The sequence below is a fragment of the Meles meles genome, chromosome 18 (genome assembly GCF_922984935.1).
Source record: "Meles meles chromosome 18, mMelMel3.1 paternal haplotype, whole genome shotgun sequence".
Lineage (NCBI taxonomy): Eukaryota > Metazoa > Chordata > Mammalia > Carnivora > Mustelidae > Meles > Meles meles.
Window position 1 is genome coordinate 15,071,321 of NC_060083.1, and position 20,524 is coordinate 15,091,844.

Genomic DNA, 20,524 nt, shown 5'->3' on the forward strand with positions numbered 1-20,524 from the left:
CTTAGCCGTTGTTCCTAGGAAGATGTTGCTACGGCTGAGGTCGAAGAGGTTGCTGCCTGAATTCTCCTCAAGGATTTTGATGGATTCCTTTCTCACATTGAGGTCCTTCATCCATTTGGAGTCTATTTTCGTGTGTGGTGTAAGGAAGTGGTCCAATTTCATTTTTCTGCATGTGGCTGTCCAATTTTCCCAGCACCATTTATTGAAGAAGCTGTCTTTTTTCCATTGGACATTCTTTCCTGCTTTGTCGAAGATTAGTTGACCATAGAGTTGAGGGTCGATTTCTGGGCTCTCTATTCTGTTCCATTGATCTATGTGTCTGTTTTTGTGCCAGTACCATGCTGTCTTGATGATGACAGCTTTGTAATAGAGCTTGAAGTCCGGAATTGTGATGCCACCAACTTTGGCTTTCTTTTTCAATATTCCTTTGGCTATGCGAGGTCTTTTCTGGTTCCATATAAATTTGAGGATTATTTGTTCCATTTCTTTGAAAAAAATGGATGGTATTTTGATAGGGATTGCATTAAATGTGTAGATTGCTTGAGGTAGCATGGACATTTTCACAATATTTATTCTTCCAATCCAGGAGCATGGAACATTTTTCCATTTCTTTGTGTCTTCCTCAACTTCTTTCATGAGTACTTTATAATTTTCTGTGTATAGATTCTTAGCCTCTTTGGTTAGGTTTATTCCTAGGTATCTTATAGTTTTGGGTACAATTGTAAATGGGATTGACTCCTTAATTTCTCTTTCTTCTGTCTTGTTGCTGGTGTACAGAAATGCAACTGATTTCTGTGCATTGATTTTATATCCTGACACTTTACTGAATTCCTGGACAAGTTCTAGCAGTTTTGGAGTGGAGTCTTTTGGGTTTTCCACATATAATGTCATATCATCTGCAAAAAGTGATAGTTTGACTTCTTCTTTACCAATTTGGATGCCTTTAATTTCTTTTTGTTGTCTGATGGCTGAGGCTAGGACTTCTAGTACTACGTTGAATAGCAGTGGTGATAATGGACATCCCTGCCGTGTTCCTGACCTTAATGGAAAAGCTTCCAGTTTTCCTCCATTGAGAATGATATTTGCGGTGGGTTTTTCATAGATGGCTTTGATGATATTGAGGTATGTGCCCTCTATCCCTACACTTTGTAGAGTTTTGATCAGGAAGGGATGCTGTACTTTGTCAAATGCTTTTCAGCATCTATTGAGAGTATCATATGGTTCTTGTTCTTTCTTTTATTAATGTGTTGTATCACATTGATTGATTGCGGATGTTGAACCAACCTTGCAGCCCTGGAATAAATCCCACTTGGTCGTGGTGAATAATCCTTTTAATGTACTGTTGAATCCTATTGGCTAGTATATTGGTGAGAATTTTTGCATCTGTGTTCCTCAAGGATATTGGTCTGTAGTTCTCTTTTTTGGTGGGATCCTTGTCTGGTTTGGGGATCAAGGTGATGTTGGCCTCATAAAATGAGTTTGGAAGTTTTGCTTCCATTTCTATTTTTTGGAACAGTTTCAGGAGAATAGGAATGAGTTCTTCTTTAAATGTTTGGTAGAATTCCCCTGGGAAACTGTCTGGCCCTGGGCTTTTGTTTGTTTGGAGATTTTGGATGACTGTTTCAATCTCCTTACTGGTTATGGGCCTGTTCAGGTTTTCTATTTCTTCCTGGTTCAGTTATGGTAGTTTATATGTCTCTAGGAATGCATCCATTTCTTCCAGATTGTCAAATTTGTTGGCATAGAGTTGCTCATAGTATGTTCTTAGAATTGTCTGTATTTCTTTGGTGTTAGTTGTGATCTATCCTCTTTCATTCATGATTTTATTTATTTGGGTCTTTTCTCTTTTCTTTTTGATGAGTCTGGCCAGGGGTTTATCAATCTTATTGATTCTTTCAAAGAACCAGCTCCTAGTTTCATTGATTTTTTCTATTGTTTTTTTGGTTTCTATTTCATTGATTTCTGCTCTGATCTTTATGATTTCTCTTCTCCTGCTGGGTTTAGGGTTTCTTTCTTGTTCTTTCTCCAGCTCCTGAAAGGGATTATTCTAACAGAAGGCTTTAATGAAGCCGGGGAGACAACGGAAAAGGGAAACAGGCAATGTTCCACCCTGAGCGACCAGGGCATCCCCAGCTGCTGAGCTTCAAGGATGTGTATCCTCCTCTCCACCGGAGGCCTGCTGCTAAGTACAGGTTTTCTCAAGGTCATCCTCAAGCATGCTGTGTGACCAGTACATTTTCTCATTAGTGATATTTTAAGCAGTCTATCGTTCTTAGGGACGGTTACATTTCCTCCTTTTTGTTAATGCAGAAACAGCAAAATCTGTTTGCAAGTTCTCGAAACTTTAGTCGTCAGAAAGATTTCCGTGAGCATTTGAGGACTAAGCATCAAATGATTATAGCAATAAAATGTGTCATCATTCCACCTATAATGCGAAGACCAGTGTTTTGATCCAAGCAAGGGGGTTTAACCTCAGACAGAATATCATTAATCCTTTGTGCGGAACTCACTCTTGGAACTGATTGTAAGAATACTGAGGAATGCCCTGAATAGTATCTTGAAGCTGTTTAATATCCACTGGTAAATTACTGCTATAATGACTGGTAATATGGGTCTGGGATGTATCACATAGCACAGCATGGCCTGGGACTTGAGCATAAGTAGAAGTACTTGACTGGACATTTAGATATGAGGAATGTGGCAAGTCGCTGGGTTTCAGTGATACTTCTGTATCCATCATTTTCATATATTCTCTACTCAATTTTAGTTAATGTCTAAATCTGCACTCTCATTCTATCCGTCCTTTTATTTCCCCTTGAGATTTGTTTAGATTGAGATCCACTGTTTCTTGGGCAAATAAATCATTTGAATTTTTTGTTTAATCATCACTTAAAAGGGATTTTAACTCTCCCCGGTGCAGGTTTCCTGTCCTTGTAAGAAAAAAAAAATTTTAAAGATTTTATTTATTTATTTGACAGAGACAGAGATCACAAGTAGGCAGAGAGTCAGGCAGAGAGAGAGAGAGGAGGAAGCAGGCTCCCTGCTGAGCAGAGGAGCTGAAGGCAGAGGCTTTAACCCACTGAGCCATCCTGGTGCCCCCTTTGTATGAAAAATTTTAAGATACCCATCTGCCATATTAAATTGCTGATTTTATCTGAATTGCAACCCAGATTTCCTAATTGAAATGATAATTGGTTGAACAAGCATCTTTTCATTTCATTTCATTTTTCATTTGCAAGTGGTCTGCTTTTTTGGTTCATCCACTTGTTCTGCTCTATTTCTCCTGTAGCTGACATAGGATGTGGCCTCTTAGTAGTCCACTTGGGAAATAGTAAGGGCTTCTCGTGGCCCTGGGGGAACATGGCAAACTACCGGAAGCCTCCCTAGGACAGAGCTGTGACAATGCAGATCCACGATCTGGACCACAGAATGGTGTTTCCATTCACTGGGGCGGGACCTGCGGATCTGTGTGGTCTAAAGTTGTTTAGGTCAGAAAGGGCATCTAACCGGGATCATTTCCCAAAGAAAGGAAGGAGTTGAATCAATGGAACTAAGTCAGGAGGAGGAATTGAATGTGTATTAGTCCGCATTCTCCAGAGAAACAACTGTGTTTATACCTACATCTCCATGTAATCTTTCTCTAGAGATGGATTTATTAGAAACTGGCTCACACAGTTATGACCCAGGCAGGAGAAGACCAATGTCCCAGCTCAAAGACAGAGGGTTAGAAAGAGGGGCATCTCCCTTACTCAGCCTTTTTGTTCTGGCTCAACCAGTTGGATGAGGCCCAGCAGCATTGGGGTGCCAATCTGTTTTACTGAGTAACTGATTCAAATGTTAGTCTCATCCAGAAACACTCTCATAGAACCAGAGCAAAGTTTCATCCAATTCGGTACCTTGTGGTCCAGCGAAGCCAACACAAAAAATGAACCATCACAGCATATTCCACAAGAGTGAATGAAGCTTCTGGGTCACGGGGAAATGATACCAAATTAGGTCACGGAGGAAGAAAAGAGAGATCCCCATCTAGGAGGCTGTGCAAGTGCATTTGAGGACCTTTTAAGGGCTTTGAAATTTCATGGAGAGTTTTCTCCACATTTTCCTTGTTCTAATCCTTGTGGCATCATTGAGAGTACCTTCAAATCTGGCTCCTAGTTATTTAATTCCTCTGTATCTGCTTAGCCCTCTAGCTGAGTTTGTAATTTTAGTTATTTCACTTGTCAATTCTGGAAGTTTCACCTGGGTTCCTTTCAAATGTCTGGACATTTTTGGTAAGCTTTCGTCTTGATGTCAATACATTCTTTTGAAAATATACAGAGTTTGTCATTTGCAGTATGTGGTTTTTGCAAGTTTTTCTTCTCCTTCTCCCCCCGCTTCCCTCCCCTCCCCTCCCCTCCCTGCCCCCAGTCCCCTCCTCCTCCCCCACCTTCTTCTTTGGTTCTCATTCTGCACTGTTGTATGGGTTCTGATTATTTCCTCAAAAGTTTTTCAATAGGAATATATTAATGCCTGGCTTTAAAACACATTTCTGTAGAGTAAATTTTATATGTATTCGTCTCGGTACCTCCAATGCGAGTAGATGTAGTAAACTCACATTTTGGCTTAGATTTCTCAGTCCACACAGGCAATGTGAATTTCAGGCTATGAAAATTAGTAAAGGGAATTTATAAATAAAATGAATGGAAATTAATATTTAAAGGCTTAATTGTTCATGTTAAAAATAACCATGCTTTGGGAGAGGAGTGGTTTCCCAGTTCATTTAAGGGAAGGACCTTAAGCATCCCATCTTGCAACCTGGAGATCTTGTCTACTGGAAAAGAGCTCCAGAAAAAAATCTCTTCAAGCTCTTTGGAATGGCCAATATCAGGTCTTGCTAACCAACCCTGTGCTACCAAACTCCAGAGAATAAGCTCTTGGATTCACGTGGCACATTTGAGGAAATCTCCAGATTCTGTGGGACCTGCACACCATGCGGTGACCTAAACGTACAGATTTCCCAGCATGAAGTGGATGGCATCTCAAGAGACAGCTTTGCCACGATGCCTGGATGAGACCCATGTACCTTTTCTCACCCTTGCTTCCTCTCCTTCCTGGAAAGACAGTGCTCCATCCCACACTAACCCTTACAGAAGAGGCAGCATTTTGTTGTTGTTGTTGTTGTTATGATCTTTCAGAAAGAGCCTCCTCATAATACCATGACAAATCAAACTTTTCCCTTGTTTTTGCTGGAGGGCAGAAGTTCCTGAATCCACAAGAGTCTTTCTTTCATCAGAACCACTAACAGACTCCGGATTCTTAGCCACATTCACGGTCTCCGCATTTGTGCACTTACAGGCTGTATTATTGGATAACACTGGTTTCTAAATAGTTCTTTGGGATAATACAATTCTAATGCAGCTGTGACATCTTGCTGTTTTGCAGATAGTTGTCCACCTCTTTTGTCGTGTCTATACCTGCACTGCATCTTCCCGAGGGCACTCGGTTGATTCTCTGACGGGCTGCTTGCAGGGCCCACTACTCTGTTTTCATGGCTGTTTGAAGCAGGGACTGCAGGAGGCATGCATGGCTCTGTCTGGGTTGGCCTCCACAGGGAGAACTGTTCTCTCCTAAGTCACAATAAGTGCCAATGACTGTTTTCAGTTGGCTACTTTCTGACCTAGGGTCCTGATTTAGAACCACAATACAATTTGGAATTTTCATGTGAATTTTTATTTTTCTTAAAGATTTTATTTATGTATTTAAGAGAGGGAGAGAGAGCATATGCAGCGGGAGCAGCAGGCAGAGGGAGAGGGAGAAGCAGACTCTCCTGCTAAGCAGGGGACCCGATGTGGAACTCTGTCTGATCCTGGGACCCCACGATCATGACCTGAGCCGAAGGCACATGCTTACCTGACTGAGCCACCCAGGGGTCCTGGATTTATTTATTTGAGAGAGACTGCGTGTGTGAGCTCTTGTGTGAACAGAGGGAGGTTCAGAGGGGGAGGGAGAGGGAGAGGGTGAGAGAAGCCTGAGATAAAGAAACATCACCCACGACAGAACGGGAACTACTTAGTGACAGCAGGAGAGTGAGTGGGGGGGCACCTGCACCCCTGCATTTGGCAGAGAATCAAGTCAAAGGCAGGTGGAGGAGCAGGAAATCTTTTGGGTGGTGAAAGGGGAAGGTCCAATGACAGGTTGTTGGGGTGGGGGAGCGGGACGGGAGCTGACTGAAGAGGGCTGTTCTATGTCACAGACCATATTCGAGGAGCATATCTGTTTCCCTCATGGTCTCAAGTTCGGGGGTGTGTGCTAAGTTGGGAGCAAGAACAAGAAAAGCTATCTGGGGCCGATCGCTGCAGAGATATGGCTTGGCTTTCCAGGAGGGCCTCTGCAGAGCTTGTGGGTCCAGCCCTGCCTGGTTCCTTGGCAGATTTAAGAAGTTCCAGAAACTGGAATCCCTCTCCTAAGCTGTCTTCAGACAACTGAACACCTTCTATGGATAGAGAAACTGTATTCCATAGCAAGTATGATTAGTACTGTACATAATAATTACAATAATGATCAATAATAATGATAATCACCTACATATCATTCAATGTATAAATATTAATATGTATGAAATTATATAATTGATATATCATGCTTATAGCATGTATTTAATTATACATATTTATAATTATGATAACATAAGTGATAAACTACATTAAAACATAATAAAGTAATACATGAATGAAGTATTAAATAATAAAAATTTTATGATAAAAATGATTGACTCACTGGGAGCCAGAGATGCTCCTTTTCCTTATTGTGAGCTGCTCCTAATGCTTTAGACTGCCAGGTATATGATCTCCAGATAACCGAGTGTTTCTGTACAGGGATTATCAGTGTTTTAAGCACTTTGAGCAAGGGACCACCACCTGCACGACCAGACTATGACCTGCTTTGTGTGGGCCCCACGAACTCTGGCAAGACCCTTCTGTTGTCAAAGGCCTACAGTGAAAGCCCTGAGAATTTGATCTCAACTTGGAAAATTATGTGATGAAAAATAAATGCACAGAGGCATGAAGGACAATGTGGGGTTGACAAAACAGATTTTAGTATTTAAAAGCACTGTTTTTCTAGAATGCCATCTTGAGGGGTGCCTGGCTGGCTCAATGGGTATAGCATGTGCCTCTTGATCTGGGGGTTATGAGTTCAAGCCCCACATTGGGCATAGAGATTACTTAAAAACATGCCATCTTGAATGTAAAAGAGCTTGAAGAGGCTGATAATATCTGGAAATACTCCCAAGGATCTCAAGGGATCTGGAAATGCTAGAAAAGGACTGCAACTCAGCTCTTCAGCACCCACTGTATCCTTTTTACTATTTGCACATCATCAAGACAAGCCATCTGCTCACTCAGTACAAGAGACCAAAAGCTACTTCGAATCTGAACCACTTGCATGTGGAAAACGCTAGATCCTCATCCTTACTTGCTGGGTGACTTGCATGTCCTGCAAGACAGCTTCTCTCAGCTGATGAATTCATTAGAAGGAAAAGACAGGTGTCAGGCTGTGAGAAGATGAAATCTGATGAACACAATCATTTCCCAAAGGCCTTGAACCTATTGTGTCCTTTTCTCATTGCTATTTTATTTTGGCATCAAGTCTATAATAGCTCCAGTATTCCTTGAGTTATCTCAGACTCTCCTTTCTAGACAAGTGAATATTCTGTAAATCAGGAGAACGATCATTGGCATTCACATCACGCACAGACAACTGAGAGAGAATGGATTCTCTGTTTACCATTGGATTCTCTGTTTATCCTCAAAGCCTGCCTCCTCCTCCTGTTCTGTCTCCTCTATATACCGTGTGAAAGTGGATGGAATTCATAGCTCAGGGAAATCAATCCCTTGTGAAGAACTCAGCCTGGGTCTGTGTGCGGAGTGTTGGGTCCCTGGTACTTTCTCCAAGATCTCTATCAGTTCCAAGATCTGGGGATTTTATTTTAGTGTGTGTGTGTGTGTGTGTGTGTGTGTGTGTGTGTGTGTGTGGTGTTTGTTTGTTTGTTTTTTGTATACTGGCCTTATATGTTGGGAAAAAAATAAGTACCAAAAACTTCAGTTAATCTCTTTAACAGAAAGGAGTAACCTGCGATAGTAAAATTAACCTAAAAAACTTAAAAACAACATGTATGTTTCTTTGATGACATCTGAAGCCTCATTCCACTCTTAAGGGCAAAGACATTGTTTTAGTTTTGGAGAGGAATTAGATGAAATTTAGGCACAGTGAAGGCATCACTAATTACTATTCTATCATTTTCAAGCATTGTTAATGGAAGATTACTGTACAAAATCAAGATACACCATAACATAAGTATATTTTCCTAAAAGTCTTAAGTGTTTGAAAAAAAGAAAAGGGATTTTCAGGTAATAGATACAAAATTTTAAAACCAGCCAAAGGAGTATAGTTTATATCAGCTAAATGCAAACTGACATGGATTTCACAAGATAACAAAGCCAGAATCATCTGTATATTCATCCATTAACTGCTCATGTGTCTTGATGAGCTCACCAGCCTGCACCAGCCGTAAAGATACAACCTCAGCCACAGACAGAGCCTTGGAAAATTTGTCCACGGGACTCTGGGCCAGGGATATCTGTCAGGTGAAGGATGGGCTCTCCCAGCCACGTCCAGGCCCACGCTGGGCCGGTTCTTGGCTCCAGAGTGGAGCTGAAAATTTCACCAGGGGCACCCTGCCTGGACTCTTCTCAGCCAGTGTGAGTGCTGCCGGTCTCATGAGTACGATTCAGAAATATCCGTGGACAAAAACCCATCCTTCCATCCTTTCCTCAGTCCATTGGACACCCTTTGTGGATAGAGAAACTATTCAAAAAATATAACAGCGGGGCATTGGGTGGCCTGGTCTGTTAAGCATCAGCCTTCTGCTCAGGTCATGATCCCAGGGTCCTGGGATTGTGCCCCGAGTTGGGCTCCCTGCTCAGCGGGAAGTCTGCTTCTCCCTCCCACCACTCATGTTCTCTCTCTCTAACACATAAATAAAATATTAAAAAGTAATAATAATAAATAGGTCAACTAATCTTCAATGAAGCAGGAAAGATTATCCAATGGAAAGAAAGATAGTCTCTCCAACAAATGGTGTTAGAAAAATTGAACAGCCACATGCAGAAGAATGAAACTGGACCATTTCCTTTCAGCAGACACAAAAATGACTCAAAATGGATGAAAGCCCTAAATGGGAGACAGGAATCCATCCAAATCCTGGAGCAGAACACAGGCAGCAACCTCGGTGACCTCGGCTGCAGCAACTTCTTGCTAGACACGTCTCCAACGGCAGGGAAGGAAAGGCAAACCTGAACCACTGGGACTTCATCCAGATAAAAAAGCTTTTGCACAACAAAGGAAACCGCTGGGACAGAATGGGAGAAGATATGTGCAAATGAAAAATCAGATAAAGGGCTACTATCCAAAATTTATAAAGAACATGTCAAACTCAGGATCAGGGAAATACAAATCAAAATCACAATGAGATGACCACCTCACACTAGTAAGAAGGGCTACAATGAGCCAGTCAGGAATGGACAGATGTCGGAGAGGATGGGGAGAAAGGGGAGTCCTCCTCCACTGTCGGCGGGAATGCAAGCTGGAGCAGCCGCTCTGGAAAACCATATGGAGGTTCCTCAAAAAGTTGAAAATAGAGTTACCCTACCACCCAGCAATTGAACTCCTGGGTATTTACCCCAAAGATACAAATGTAGTGATCCAAAGGGGCACCTGAACCCCAATGTTTATGTTTATAGCAGCAATGTCCACAATAGCCAAACTATGGAAAGAGACCAGATGTCCAATGACAGTTGAACGGATAAAGAAGATGTGGGATACACACACACACACACACACACACACACACACAATGGACTATTGCTCAGATATTTTAAAAAATGAAAGCTTGCCATTTGCAATGATGTGGATGGAACTAGAGGGATTTTGCTAAGCAAAATAAGTCAATCAGTGAAAGACAATTACCATATGATCTCTCTGATATGTGGAATTTAAGAAACAAAACAGAGGAGCATAGGGGAAGAGAAGGAAACAAGATGAAATCAGAGGGAGACAACCCTTAAGAGACTTAATCGGAGGAAGCAAACAGAGTTGCTGGAGGGGAGGGGGTAGGATAGGGTAACTGGGTGATGGGCACTAAGGAGGAATGTATGCAATGAACACTGGGTATTATATAAGATGGATGAATCACTGAACTTTACCTCTGAAATTAATAATACAGTATATGTTAAATAATTGAAATTAAATTTAAAAAGAAAAAATAAATAATAAAATTATCCATATTATTACAATAATGGTTAAAGCAATGACAAAACCAGAATTATTTACTATTTATAGTAGCTCAAATTTATAGTTAAATTTATATTATAATTCATATATATGTAAAAAAATTTAGCACCGGTGTCCTTATAACACTTTATGTTTCTATAAAAAGTATCATTGCTGTAAACCTCAGGACACCTATTCCTATTCTATCTGACAAACACCACAGATTAACCTGTTCATTTGGGGTTCCAGTCTGTCCACCTGGTCTACCCTCCGTGACACAAAAGTGTTCCAGCCCTCATTTTGGCGCCAGCGACCAAGTCCGTTTATTCCCACGGTATCTTGGTGCCAGTTTTTAAGTCCGATTTTCCAATCAACGGGGGGGAAGGGTGGGTCTCATATCTGAAACTTCAAATTGACCCAAAAGCAATCCTGAGGTCTTGCTGGTCAACCTGGACCCCAGAAGGCGTCAGGACCGCCAACCTGCTCTTTTCTCAGGCTCAGCGGGTGCCCCAACACTTGGCCCGCCGTCCCCTTGCTCATGTGTCCCTGAGAAGGGGACCCTGCGAGTTGCCACGTCCTATCGCCTTTCTCGGTGGCTCCCACTGCTCCCCAAACCTGTCCCTGCCCCTGTTGAGACCTGGCAAGGTGGGGAAGGAAATGGGAGTTGGCCGTGGCGGGTATGGGCCACGGTAGCGATTCACAGGGAACCACGGAGAACCCGTGGCGCCCTTTCCGCACTGCGGGGTCCCCATCTCTGGGTCCCGAAGGCCCTATCCTGTAACCTCTCGGCCCTCCAGTCGGTTCCCGCCGGCGGTCGGACATTGGCGTGTGCTGGATGACCCTCTGCGAGGGAAGTGCGAGGCCCACCTCTTCCCCAGCAAACCTACTGGTACAGCCCTCGGCGGATTGGAGACCTGCAGACACCCGGCCCCGCGAGGAGATTCTGGGAGCACCTTGGGCCTTCCGGAACGCTGCTTCGCGGACTGCAGCCAAATCCCATCCCTTGCTCTGGAGGCACACTACGACGGCGACGCCAGGTGGCGCCAGACAACAGGCCAAAAGTGCGGGCTGTGCACCGGGGACGCAGGCCCGCGGGGTGCGCAGGTGGCTGCTGCAGGTTGGATTGAATCCGGTCTGGCTGGGATCCCACTTCCCAGCGCGAGGAGGGCATAGGGCGCCGGTTGTGGACCGGGATAGCCTGGCTCGGAGTACAGGGCCAGCGGGATCGGCAGGCCTGGCACCCCGTGACTCCAAACGCAGAAGAAGGGCTTTGACTTTTTTATCCAAGAGGTGTCCTGAAACCGCCTTTGCCTGCCCGGGACTGCCAAGGAGAAGGCGGCTGACTCTTGGCGACTCCTGTGCCAGAGGAAAACATCAAAGTTTCCCAGAGACGCCAGCAGCCCCCATGCCCTACCCCAGCTTCCCAGAGCGACAGCGGTGCTCCTCCATCTCCAGGGTGGACAGAGAAGATTCCATGGGGGTCCAGTGGGCCTGCCTGTGAAACTGAAACCATGAAAGTACTGGCCGAAAACGTGGATGGATCAATTTCAGTGTATGACGTTGGAGTGGACAAGGTCTTAGGAAGCATAAAAGTAAGTCCAGAATCCATAAAGGAAATATAATCGATCAACTTGACCACCTGAGTAAATACAGTTTACCTTTGCATAAACCACAAGGAAAGTCAGCAGACAGTAAATAGGTGTGGGGAGCATTCAGGTATATATGGATGTTCTAAGAATATCGATTTCAGCATTCCTTGTTTCAGGAACAAAAAGTTGGGGAAAAATAATAGTCATTCAGAGGAGCCAGATGAATCTCTGGTGTGTCCATACAATGCAGTACTGTGTGTGTTCTGGTTTATGAGCAGTCCAACTCAGTCAGCTGTGACAAGTGACTAGAGACTGGGTGACTTTAAAACAACAGAAATTCATTTCTCCCATTTCTGGAGGCTAGAAGTCCAAGGTCAGGGCACTGACATGGTTGGGTGAGGGCCCTCTTCTGAGTCGCAGACTTCCCTTATAATCTCATAGGGCGGAAAGATCTAGGGAGCTTTATGCAGTATCGTTTATTTTTATTTTTTATACTTTATTTTAATTCCAGTATAGTTAAGTTTCAGGTATAAAATACGTGATTCAGTAATTCCTTACATCACCCAGTGCTCATCAGGACACGTGTCCTTCTTGCTCCCCGTCACCTATTTCAACCATCCCCCCCGCCAACTCCTGCTCTGCTCACCATCAATTTGTTCTCTATAGCTAAGACTGTTTCTTGGTTTGCCTCTCTCTCTCCCCCGCTTTGCTCATTTGTTCTGTTTCCTAAATTCTACATGAGTAAATCATATGGTACTTGTCTTTCTCTGACTTATTTCACTTAGCATTATATTCTCTAGTTGTAGCCATGCCATTGTGAATGGCAAGATTTCATTTTTGTGGCTGAATAATATTCCGTTGTATATATATATGTCCCATCTTCTGATCCATTCCTCTCTTGATGGACACTTGGGTTGCATTCACCGTTTGGCACTGTAAATTTTAAAGAATACTGCAGTAATCACAGGGGTGAGTGGGTCGCATTCAAATTAGTGTTTTTCTATTGTTTGGGTAAATACGCAAGTAGTGTGATTCCTAGATCAGAGGGTAACTATTTTTAAATTTTTGAGGAAACTGCATATTGTTTTTCAGAGTGGCTGCACCAATTTGCATTTCCTCCAACAGTGCAGGAGGACTCCCCTTTCTCCCCATCCTCACCAACACTTGTTTCTTGTCTTGCTGGTTTCAGCCATTCTGATGCATGTGAGGTGGTATCTCGTTGTTTTGCTTTGTATTTCCTTGATAATGAGTGATGGTGAGCATCTTTTCATGTGTCTGCTGTCCATCTGGATGTCTTCTCTGGCAAAACGTCTGTTCGAGTCTTCTGCCCATTTTTTAATTGGATTATTTGTTTTTTGGGGGCTGTTGACTTGTACCAGTTCTTTATAGAGTTTGAATGCTAACCCTTTATCGGATTTGTTGTTTACAAATATCTTATCCCATTCAGTAGGTTGCCTTTTAGTTTTGTTGATTCCTTCCCCATGCAGAAGATTTCGATGATGTCCCAATACTCCATTTTTGTTTTTGTTTCTCCAGCTTCAGGAGACATATCTAGAAAGAAGTTCCTATGGCTGATGTCAAAGAAGTTACTGCCTGTGCTCTCTTACAGGATATTTATGGTCTCAGGTCTCACATTTTGGTCTTTAATCCATTTTGAGTTTACTTTTGTGTATGGTGTATGGAAATGGTCCAGTTTCATTGTTTTGTGTGTAGCAGTAAAGTTTTCCCAACACCATTTGTTGAAGAGACTGTCTTTTTCCTCTTGGACATTCTTTTCTCCTCTGTCAAAGATTGACAGAACACGTAGTTGTAGGTGTATTTCTGGGTTTTCTCTTCTGTTCTATTGGTCTATGTGTCTGTTTTTGTGCCAGGACCAGACTGTTTTGGTTCCTACAGCTTTCTAATATAACTCGAAGTCTAGATCCAGCGTCTCTGTTTAAAACCACTCATCCTACCCACAACTTGTACAAATGGGAACTCCGGATGGATCACATACTTAAAGGTAAAAGGTAAAATTATACAACTTTAAAGGAAAAATTCTAATAAAAATATGTGGACTGTGGGGCTAAGCAAAGAGAGTTTAGACTTGACACTCCAAGTGTGATTCATGTAAAGGAACGGATCAGCTGGAATTCACCAAACTTAAGAATTCAGGCTCTGTGAAAGGGACTCTGAGAGCCTGAAACCAAGACTGAGAAAATATTTGCAAACCACGTATCTGACCAAGTGTTAGTAACCAGAATGTGTAAAGAACTCTCAAAACATAGCAGCAAAACAGAAACGGATTTGAGATAGCCCATACAATGAAATCAGTCCAACAGTATAAAGGTAATCAAAAAACTTGTCATAAAGGAAAAGGTCAGGGGCGCCTGGGTGGCTCAGTGGGTTAAGCCGCTGCCTTCGGCTCGGGTCATGATCTCAGGGTCCTGGGATCGAGTCCCGCGTTGGGCTCTCTGCTCAGCAGGGAGCCTGCTTCCCTCTCTCTCTCTCTGCCTGCCTCTCTATCTACTTGTGATCTCTCTCTGTCAAATAAAAAAAAAATCTTTAAAAAAAAAAAAAAGGAAAAGGTCAGGAACATAATATAAATTCAATAGTACATTTACCCTGTAAAATACATGACAGTAACACATGACATGAAAGAAAGATCTTACCCAAGTATTCAAGGATGATTTAGCATTCCAATATCAGGCAATGTGTCACTGCACTTAAAAAATAGATGTAATAATGTTTTAAAAATATTTTATTTGAGAGAGAGAGAGAAAAAAAAAAAGCACAAGCAGGGAGAGGGGCAGAGGAGAAGGAGAAGCAGACGCCTTGAGCAGGGAGCCCTACATGCGGTTCCATCCCAAGACTCCCAAATCATGACCTGAGCCAAAGGCAGATAGATGCTTAACCTACCAAGCCACCCACAGGCCCCATAACAACATTTTTGAAGTTCAATATTTGCAATGATTACAAATTTTTAAAATACTAGGCATAAAAGGGAAAATTTTTCAGCGCTAGAAAACCTGCATATTTAAAGATATCATATATGAAATGGACACATTTTAAGACATTCCACCCCTTGCCAGTTGCTCTCTTGTTTAACTTGTTTCTCTGACTTTTCAGGAATTCCACATTTGGAGCTCTCTAGTTTACTTTCCAACCTTGGAACTCAGAACTCATTGATACCATCCAACTACTAATATTCCCTGGTTTGGTCCTGTCTGTCACCTAGGCTAGAAGAGATATATACTTTCTAAGGAGATAATTAGCCATTCAAAAAACCTCCAATTTGCTAATACGGCAATAGAAATTTATGAAAAACTCTACAATTTTAATTGATTTGAACAATTCCTTATTTCTAAACTATCTTCATGGCTTGTTTCTCAATTAGTATATGCATTTTATATTCTTGTTTTTGTAAGAATATGAGTATATAGTATACATGTATGTGCACATATTATGTGAACAGAGAAATGTCATAAATTTATGATTCTCAAATGATGTTAGTGAGTACCTTGTTTTTGGTTTTATTTTTAGAAAACATTATTAGAAATATTAGGAATACAGATTCTATTAGGATATTTCTGACATAGAGTGGTGATCTCTGATCAATAGATGAGACAGATGCCTATAAAATAATTTGGGGAAAGGAAGATACAAATGGAAGAAATAAGCAGAATTTGGAGTTCTTGAGATTACAAATAATAATGACATTTCTTATTTTTTTAATTAAAAATTTTTTTAAAAGATTTTTATTTATTTATTTGACAGAGAGAGATCACAAGTAGGCAGAGAGGCAGGAAGAGAGAGAGAGAGGAGGAAGCAGGCTCCCTGCCGAGCAGAGAGCCCGATGCGGGACTCGATCCCAGGACCCTGAGATCATGACCCGAGCCGAAGGTATGGGCTTAACCCACTGAGCCACCCAGGTGCCCTTCTTTTTTTTTAATTTTAAAGAGAGGCAGGCAGAGAGAGAGGGGAGAGAGGGAGAAGCAGGCTCCCCGTGGAGCAAAGAGCCCAATGCGGGGCTCAATCCCAGGACCCCGGGATCATGACCGGAGCCAAACGCAAAGACTGATCACCCAGGTGCCCCAATAATGACAGTTCTTAATATATTTCTTATGATTTTTGAAAACTATATCACTGTGTCTCTATCATGGCTGTGAATCTCAGTTCTGTTGAAAGCTTATTTTTGCTTTTTGTTTTTTTTTAATTTTGTTTTTATTTTATTTTATGTCTGTTTAGTTTTTTGATTTATTTGTCCTTTTTTATTGAATGTTTTCCTTGCCTTATAATTACTAAATTAGGATCTCAAGTTATGATGCTAAATAATTAAAACTTTAAAATCTCTATATTCTATAAAGATACATATGACAACAGAAATGCATTTTAAATCATATTACTAAGTATAAACAATTCTTAGGCACAGCACAATTTAAATATATAGATATAGATATAGACATATGTATGTATATATCATACATATTATATAAAACTCAAAGTTTCGAGTAAAAGTCATAGCAAAGGAAATCCACCAGAGTAGTTGCCTATGATGATGGCTGATAATGGGCCTTCTAATCAGAGCTAGAGAGGGAGAAATAACATAAAATAAAATAATAGAGACATTGTGCATGAGTTAGTATTTGTGGTAAAGACTGAGTCATTATTCACTCACACCACTGCCTCCTATGAACACAATGGAAGACTGTGTCTTTCAGACTCCATATGAGTTGATTGCAACCATGTAAGTGAGTTCTGAATGATGAAATGAAAAACAGAACTTTTAGCCTAATCATTACACCTTGTGCATAATCACCCCTTTGTTCTCTTCTTCTGCTTGTGAATTCAGCATCATGGATGAAAAGATCTTGGATACCTGACTTACCACGGAGAGTCTGCCTGGCTCATGACTAATGAGAAAGAATCATTTAGGCTGCTAAGCTAGCGAGATGTGGTGTCGTTAGAGTACCTAGCAATATCACCCTTAACAGGATGATGATGGGGTCCCATGAAGCATATGATTCAATAAAAGTTGTTTCTGTGGAGAGAAATGTAAAAGAAGAAGGGAAAAAAGCAGAAGAGTAAAGGTTCCACATAATATTTTACAAAGCTTCCATCCAAATCAGTGTTCATACGTATTATTATATAAGCAAAAGCAGAGAAGAAAATTCTGATTTAAAATATTCACAAGTTCAAGCTTTGTCCATATTAGACTAACTGGAATCAAATATCCCTTTCTGCTATTAAAAACCTGATAGCCCAAATGAAAGAGTTGTTTTCACAAACTGGAAAACACAGCATGGGAGTGTGACACATAAAGCAAGGGAAAAAAAAGAGGTTAAAATCATGGTTACTACGTTTGCTATCTAAAAACACTTTCCAGATCATGGCATTGGGAGGAGAAATCCAATGGTAACTGTGTTGTCTTGTTGCATTTAGAAAACAGAAATTACTTTTGGGGAAGCCTGAGCCAGCTGGTCATGCAAGGCAGAATACTATAAAGGATGGAAGTAGGCAGAGGGATCGTTTTAAATTGTGGGTGCATGTTAATCTGTGCACACAAAGGAGTAACCTTCATCAGGCTAAGGAGGTGAAAATTCTCAGGACCTCTGTGCTGAATAATTCAGAGATCACACAGACCTGGGAGGATAACTGGGGTGTTCAGGAAAGACACATAAAATGCTTTTTTTTTTTAAAAGCAGGAATGAACTAACCTAGAGTAAAGGCTATTTTAGACCTTGCCTTCAAAGCTTACAAAGAAGTGTCCAACAGACCAAAGTAATCAGTTAAAATGTACATTGTCCCCAAATTTATCTATGAATTAAACCATTCTCCATCAAATTCCAAACAGACACCTTACAGAATCTGAAAAGTACATTCAAAATACATGAAGAAATGAAGAGAACTTAAAATAACCAAAATGATTTTAAAAAATAGGAACAACTTTGGAGATTTACACCACTTAAATTCAAGATTCATTATACAGGTCAAAAATCATGACAGTGTAGCATAAGCATAAAGGTAAGACAGAACTGAACGAGGGGTGCCAGGCTGGCTCAATTGGTGGAGTATGTGACTATCTCAGGGCTGTGAGTTCAAGCCCTGGGGTGGATAAGGAGACTACTTAAAAATTAAATCTTAAAAGGAAAAAAAAAGATAAAAGTGAATGGACCAGAATAACAAAACCAAAAATAGAACCACATACATAAAGCCAATTGGCAATTCAGTGGGGTAGAGATCAACAAATTATGCTGAAAATAGAGGCTAGCCACATACAGATAATAAAATGAATCTCAAATTTTACCTCCTATCACACACAAAACAAACTCAAATTGAGTCATAGACCTAAGTATAAACCCCCAATTATGAAACATCTAGAAAAAAGAATAGGAGAAATTGATTTTCTGTCTGGCAAAGATTTCTTAAATAGAATGAAGAACACATACTTGGACTTCCTGTTTCTTGTCCACCGTAGAAGAAGTTGGGAAGTCGCCACTGTATTCTAAGAAGTAAAAAAGTGAACAAACTAAAAAGTCAACAGCTCTTCTGAGATCTTTGAGAGAAGTGAGTTTACAAGCAAGACTGCTGTCCCTAGAATTGGAAAGACAGGTGAATACAGAGAATCATAGATTACTATGGCAAAAATCCACCGGCAGAAAACTAGGAGCAGTATTGGGGTAGGGAAAGCTGAACTTTGACAACTTCTAGAGGCTTGGTATGGACAAGTCTAAGAGACAAAAACTCCATGGGGACCCAGTCATAGACCTCCCACTCCCCACACATTGATCTCTTGAAGCTTTACCAGGTTCTCATGGGAACCATGTGCATTCTGTTTTTCACAATGTTAGCCCTCAGGAGGATTTAACCACACCCTAACCTTCTGGTCCTTTCACAGAGCCTAACTGACCTAAGAGAAGCAAAATACTCAATTCCATTCCATTGGAGCCATCCTGTCCCAACTAATAGTGTAAACTTCTGACCCTCCGTAAGGTTGAACAAGTACAGACAGACTTTCCCTGTGCTTTTTTATCTGCTCAGCCATCCAACAAATCATTATCGTCCATCTGCTGTGTGCTGCGTGCTGTATTCAGTGAGGATATAGCAGCAAAGAAATAGTCCCTGCCCTCCTAAACTTGATATTCTAGTGTAGAAGAGAGACAAGTAAGTAAAGAAACAAATGCACTATGTAATTTTGTGTGTTAAAATTTTCCATGAGGAAAAATCAGTTAGGTTAAAAACCCAATTGTAATCCATGAGATGAATTATCAGAAAGTTTTTGCCTTTGTAAGTGAACTGTGTTCATAATGTTTGATATGCCTACTCTGGAGATGGAGGTACATAAAGGCAAAATTCCATGTGGACAGTAAAAATATATATATGTGCTGCCGAAGCGAGCATTGGACAGTAAAAATATAAAGTGATTAAGAAAAATAAAACCCTGAAATGAGTAAGTGACTGAATTAGATTGGGTTAACTATGTGATTTTGTTGTTTAGATATATCGTGATACAGTGTTGAAGTGAAATTACTGTGTTTGCATTGAGAGCAAGTTCTATCGTGCTTTCAAAGGCCAGGTCCTCAGACCGCATGGTAGACAACAACACTGAAATACAAGAAGAGATAATGCTTAAGTACATTGGCATAGTAACAATCTAAGATCTCCTATTCCTCGGCATACACAGAGGCAAAATTTGATGAGTCACATGTGTGAAATTACCAGTAAGAACATGCCAGTAATGAGATTCGTTAAAAAGTTTTGTTTTTGTTCTACAGATTTAGAAAGTTCTGCAGATGATAAACATGAGGTCTCCTTTTTTCCTCAGCTGCCGCTAAGGTGCTCGGTTCTTCCGAGGAAGCTAAGGCCATGTTGGGGTGAGGCCCTCACTTCATCCTGGGACTAGCACCGCGCCCAGCAGCGTCCGCTCAGCACTCGCCAGCACCATGGCCTCGGTCTTGGAGCTCGCCTGCATCTACTTGGCCCTCATCTTGCACGATGAGGTGACGGTCCCGGAGGATGAGATCAATGCCCTCATTAAAGCAGCGGGTGTGAATGTTGAACCCTCCTGGCCCGGCTTGTTTGCAAAGGCCCTGGCCAACGTCAACATTGGGAGCCTCACCTGCAATGGAGGAGCTGGTGGACCTGCCCCCGCAGCGGGTGCTGCACCAGCAGGAGGTCCCGCTCCTTCCACCACTGTTGCCCCAGCTGAGGAGAAGACAGTGGAAGCAAAGAAAGAAGAATCTGAGGAGTCTGATGATGACATGGGCTTTGGTCTTTTTGACTAAACCACTTGTATAAGCTGCTCAATAAAAAGCTGAACTCTTGAAAAAGAAAACATGAGGTCTGCTGTTTGACTGTATTGATTAGAATTTCTTAATTAGCATCTTTTCAAGGTGTAAAGGGAAAAATGAATGAAATAAAACAATGAAAAGACTAAAATGAACACATTACTGGACAACTAATATATTTTAGGTACCAGGTAAAGCAATTTTGTGTAGATTATCTCAATGTTAAGAGGAGAAAAAAATAAAATAATGACATACGTAGCGGTGGAATTCTGTGACTCTAAACATTTCTTCCACTTCTCATTAATAAGGGATAAAATGAAGGCAAACTCTGGATGTTTGTAAGTGATGTTGATTTCTGTA

The 20,524-nt window shown here is 41.4% G+C and overlaps 1 protein-coding gene across 2 annotated transcripts; it reads left to right on the forward strand.

Annotated features, from left to right (window-relative positions):
• The first annotated feature begins 11,480 nt into the window (after positions 1 to 11,480).
• Positions 11,481 to 20,200, forward strand: LOC123929095 (60S acidic ribosomal protein P1-like). 2 transcript variants are annotated; one of them, XM_045984340.1, is made up of 2 exons: positions 11,481 to 11,900; positions 19,652 to 20,200. In XM_045984340.1, exon 2 carries the CDS (start codon positions 19,820 to 19,822, stop codon positions 20,159 to 20,161), a length of 342 nt encoding a protein of 113 aa, XP_045840296.1. In that variant the 5' UTR covers positions 11,481 to 11,900; positions 19,652 to 19,819; the 3' UTR covers positions 20,162 to 20,200. The 2 variants fall into 2 exon arrangements, with proteins under 2 accessions (XP_045840296.1, XP_045840295.1); XM_045984339.1 differs by having other exon boundaries at positions 19,702 to 20,200.
• Positions 20,201 to 20,524: the final 324 nt, after the last annotated feature.

Bases quoted from the DNA above. Each gene is read 5' to 3' on its own strand.
- LOC123929095 (XM_045984340.1), top strand. From the start codon at position 19,820: ATGGCCTCGGTCTTGGAGCTCGCCTGCATCTACTTGGCCCTCATCTTG.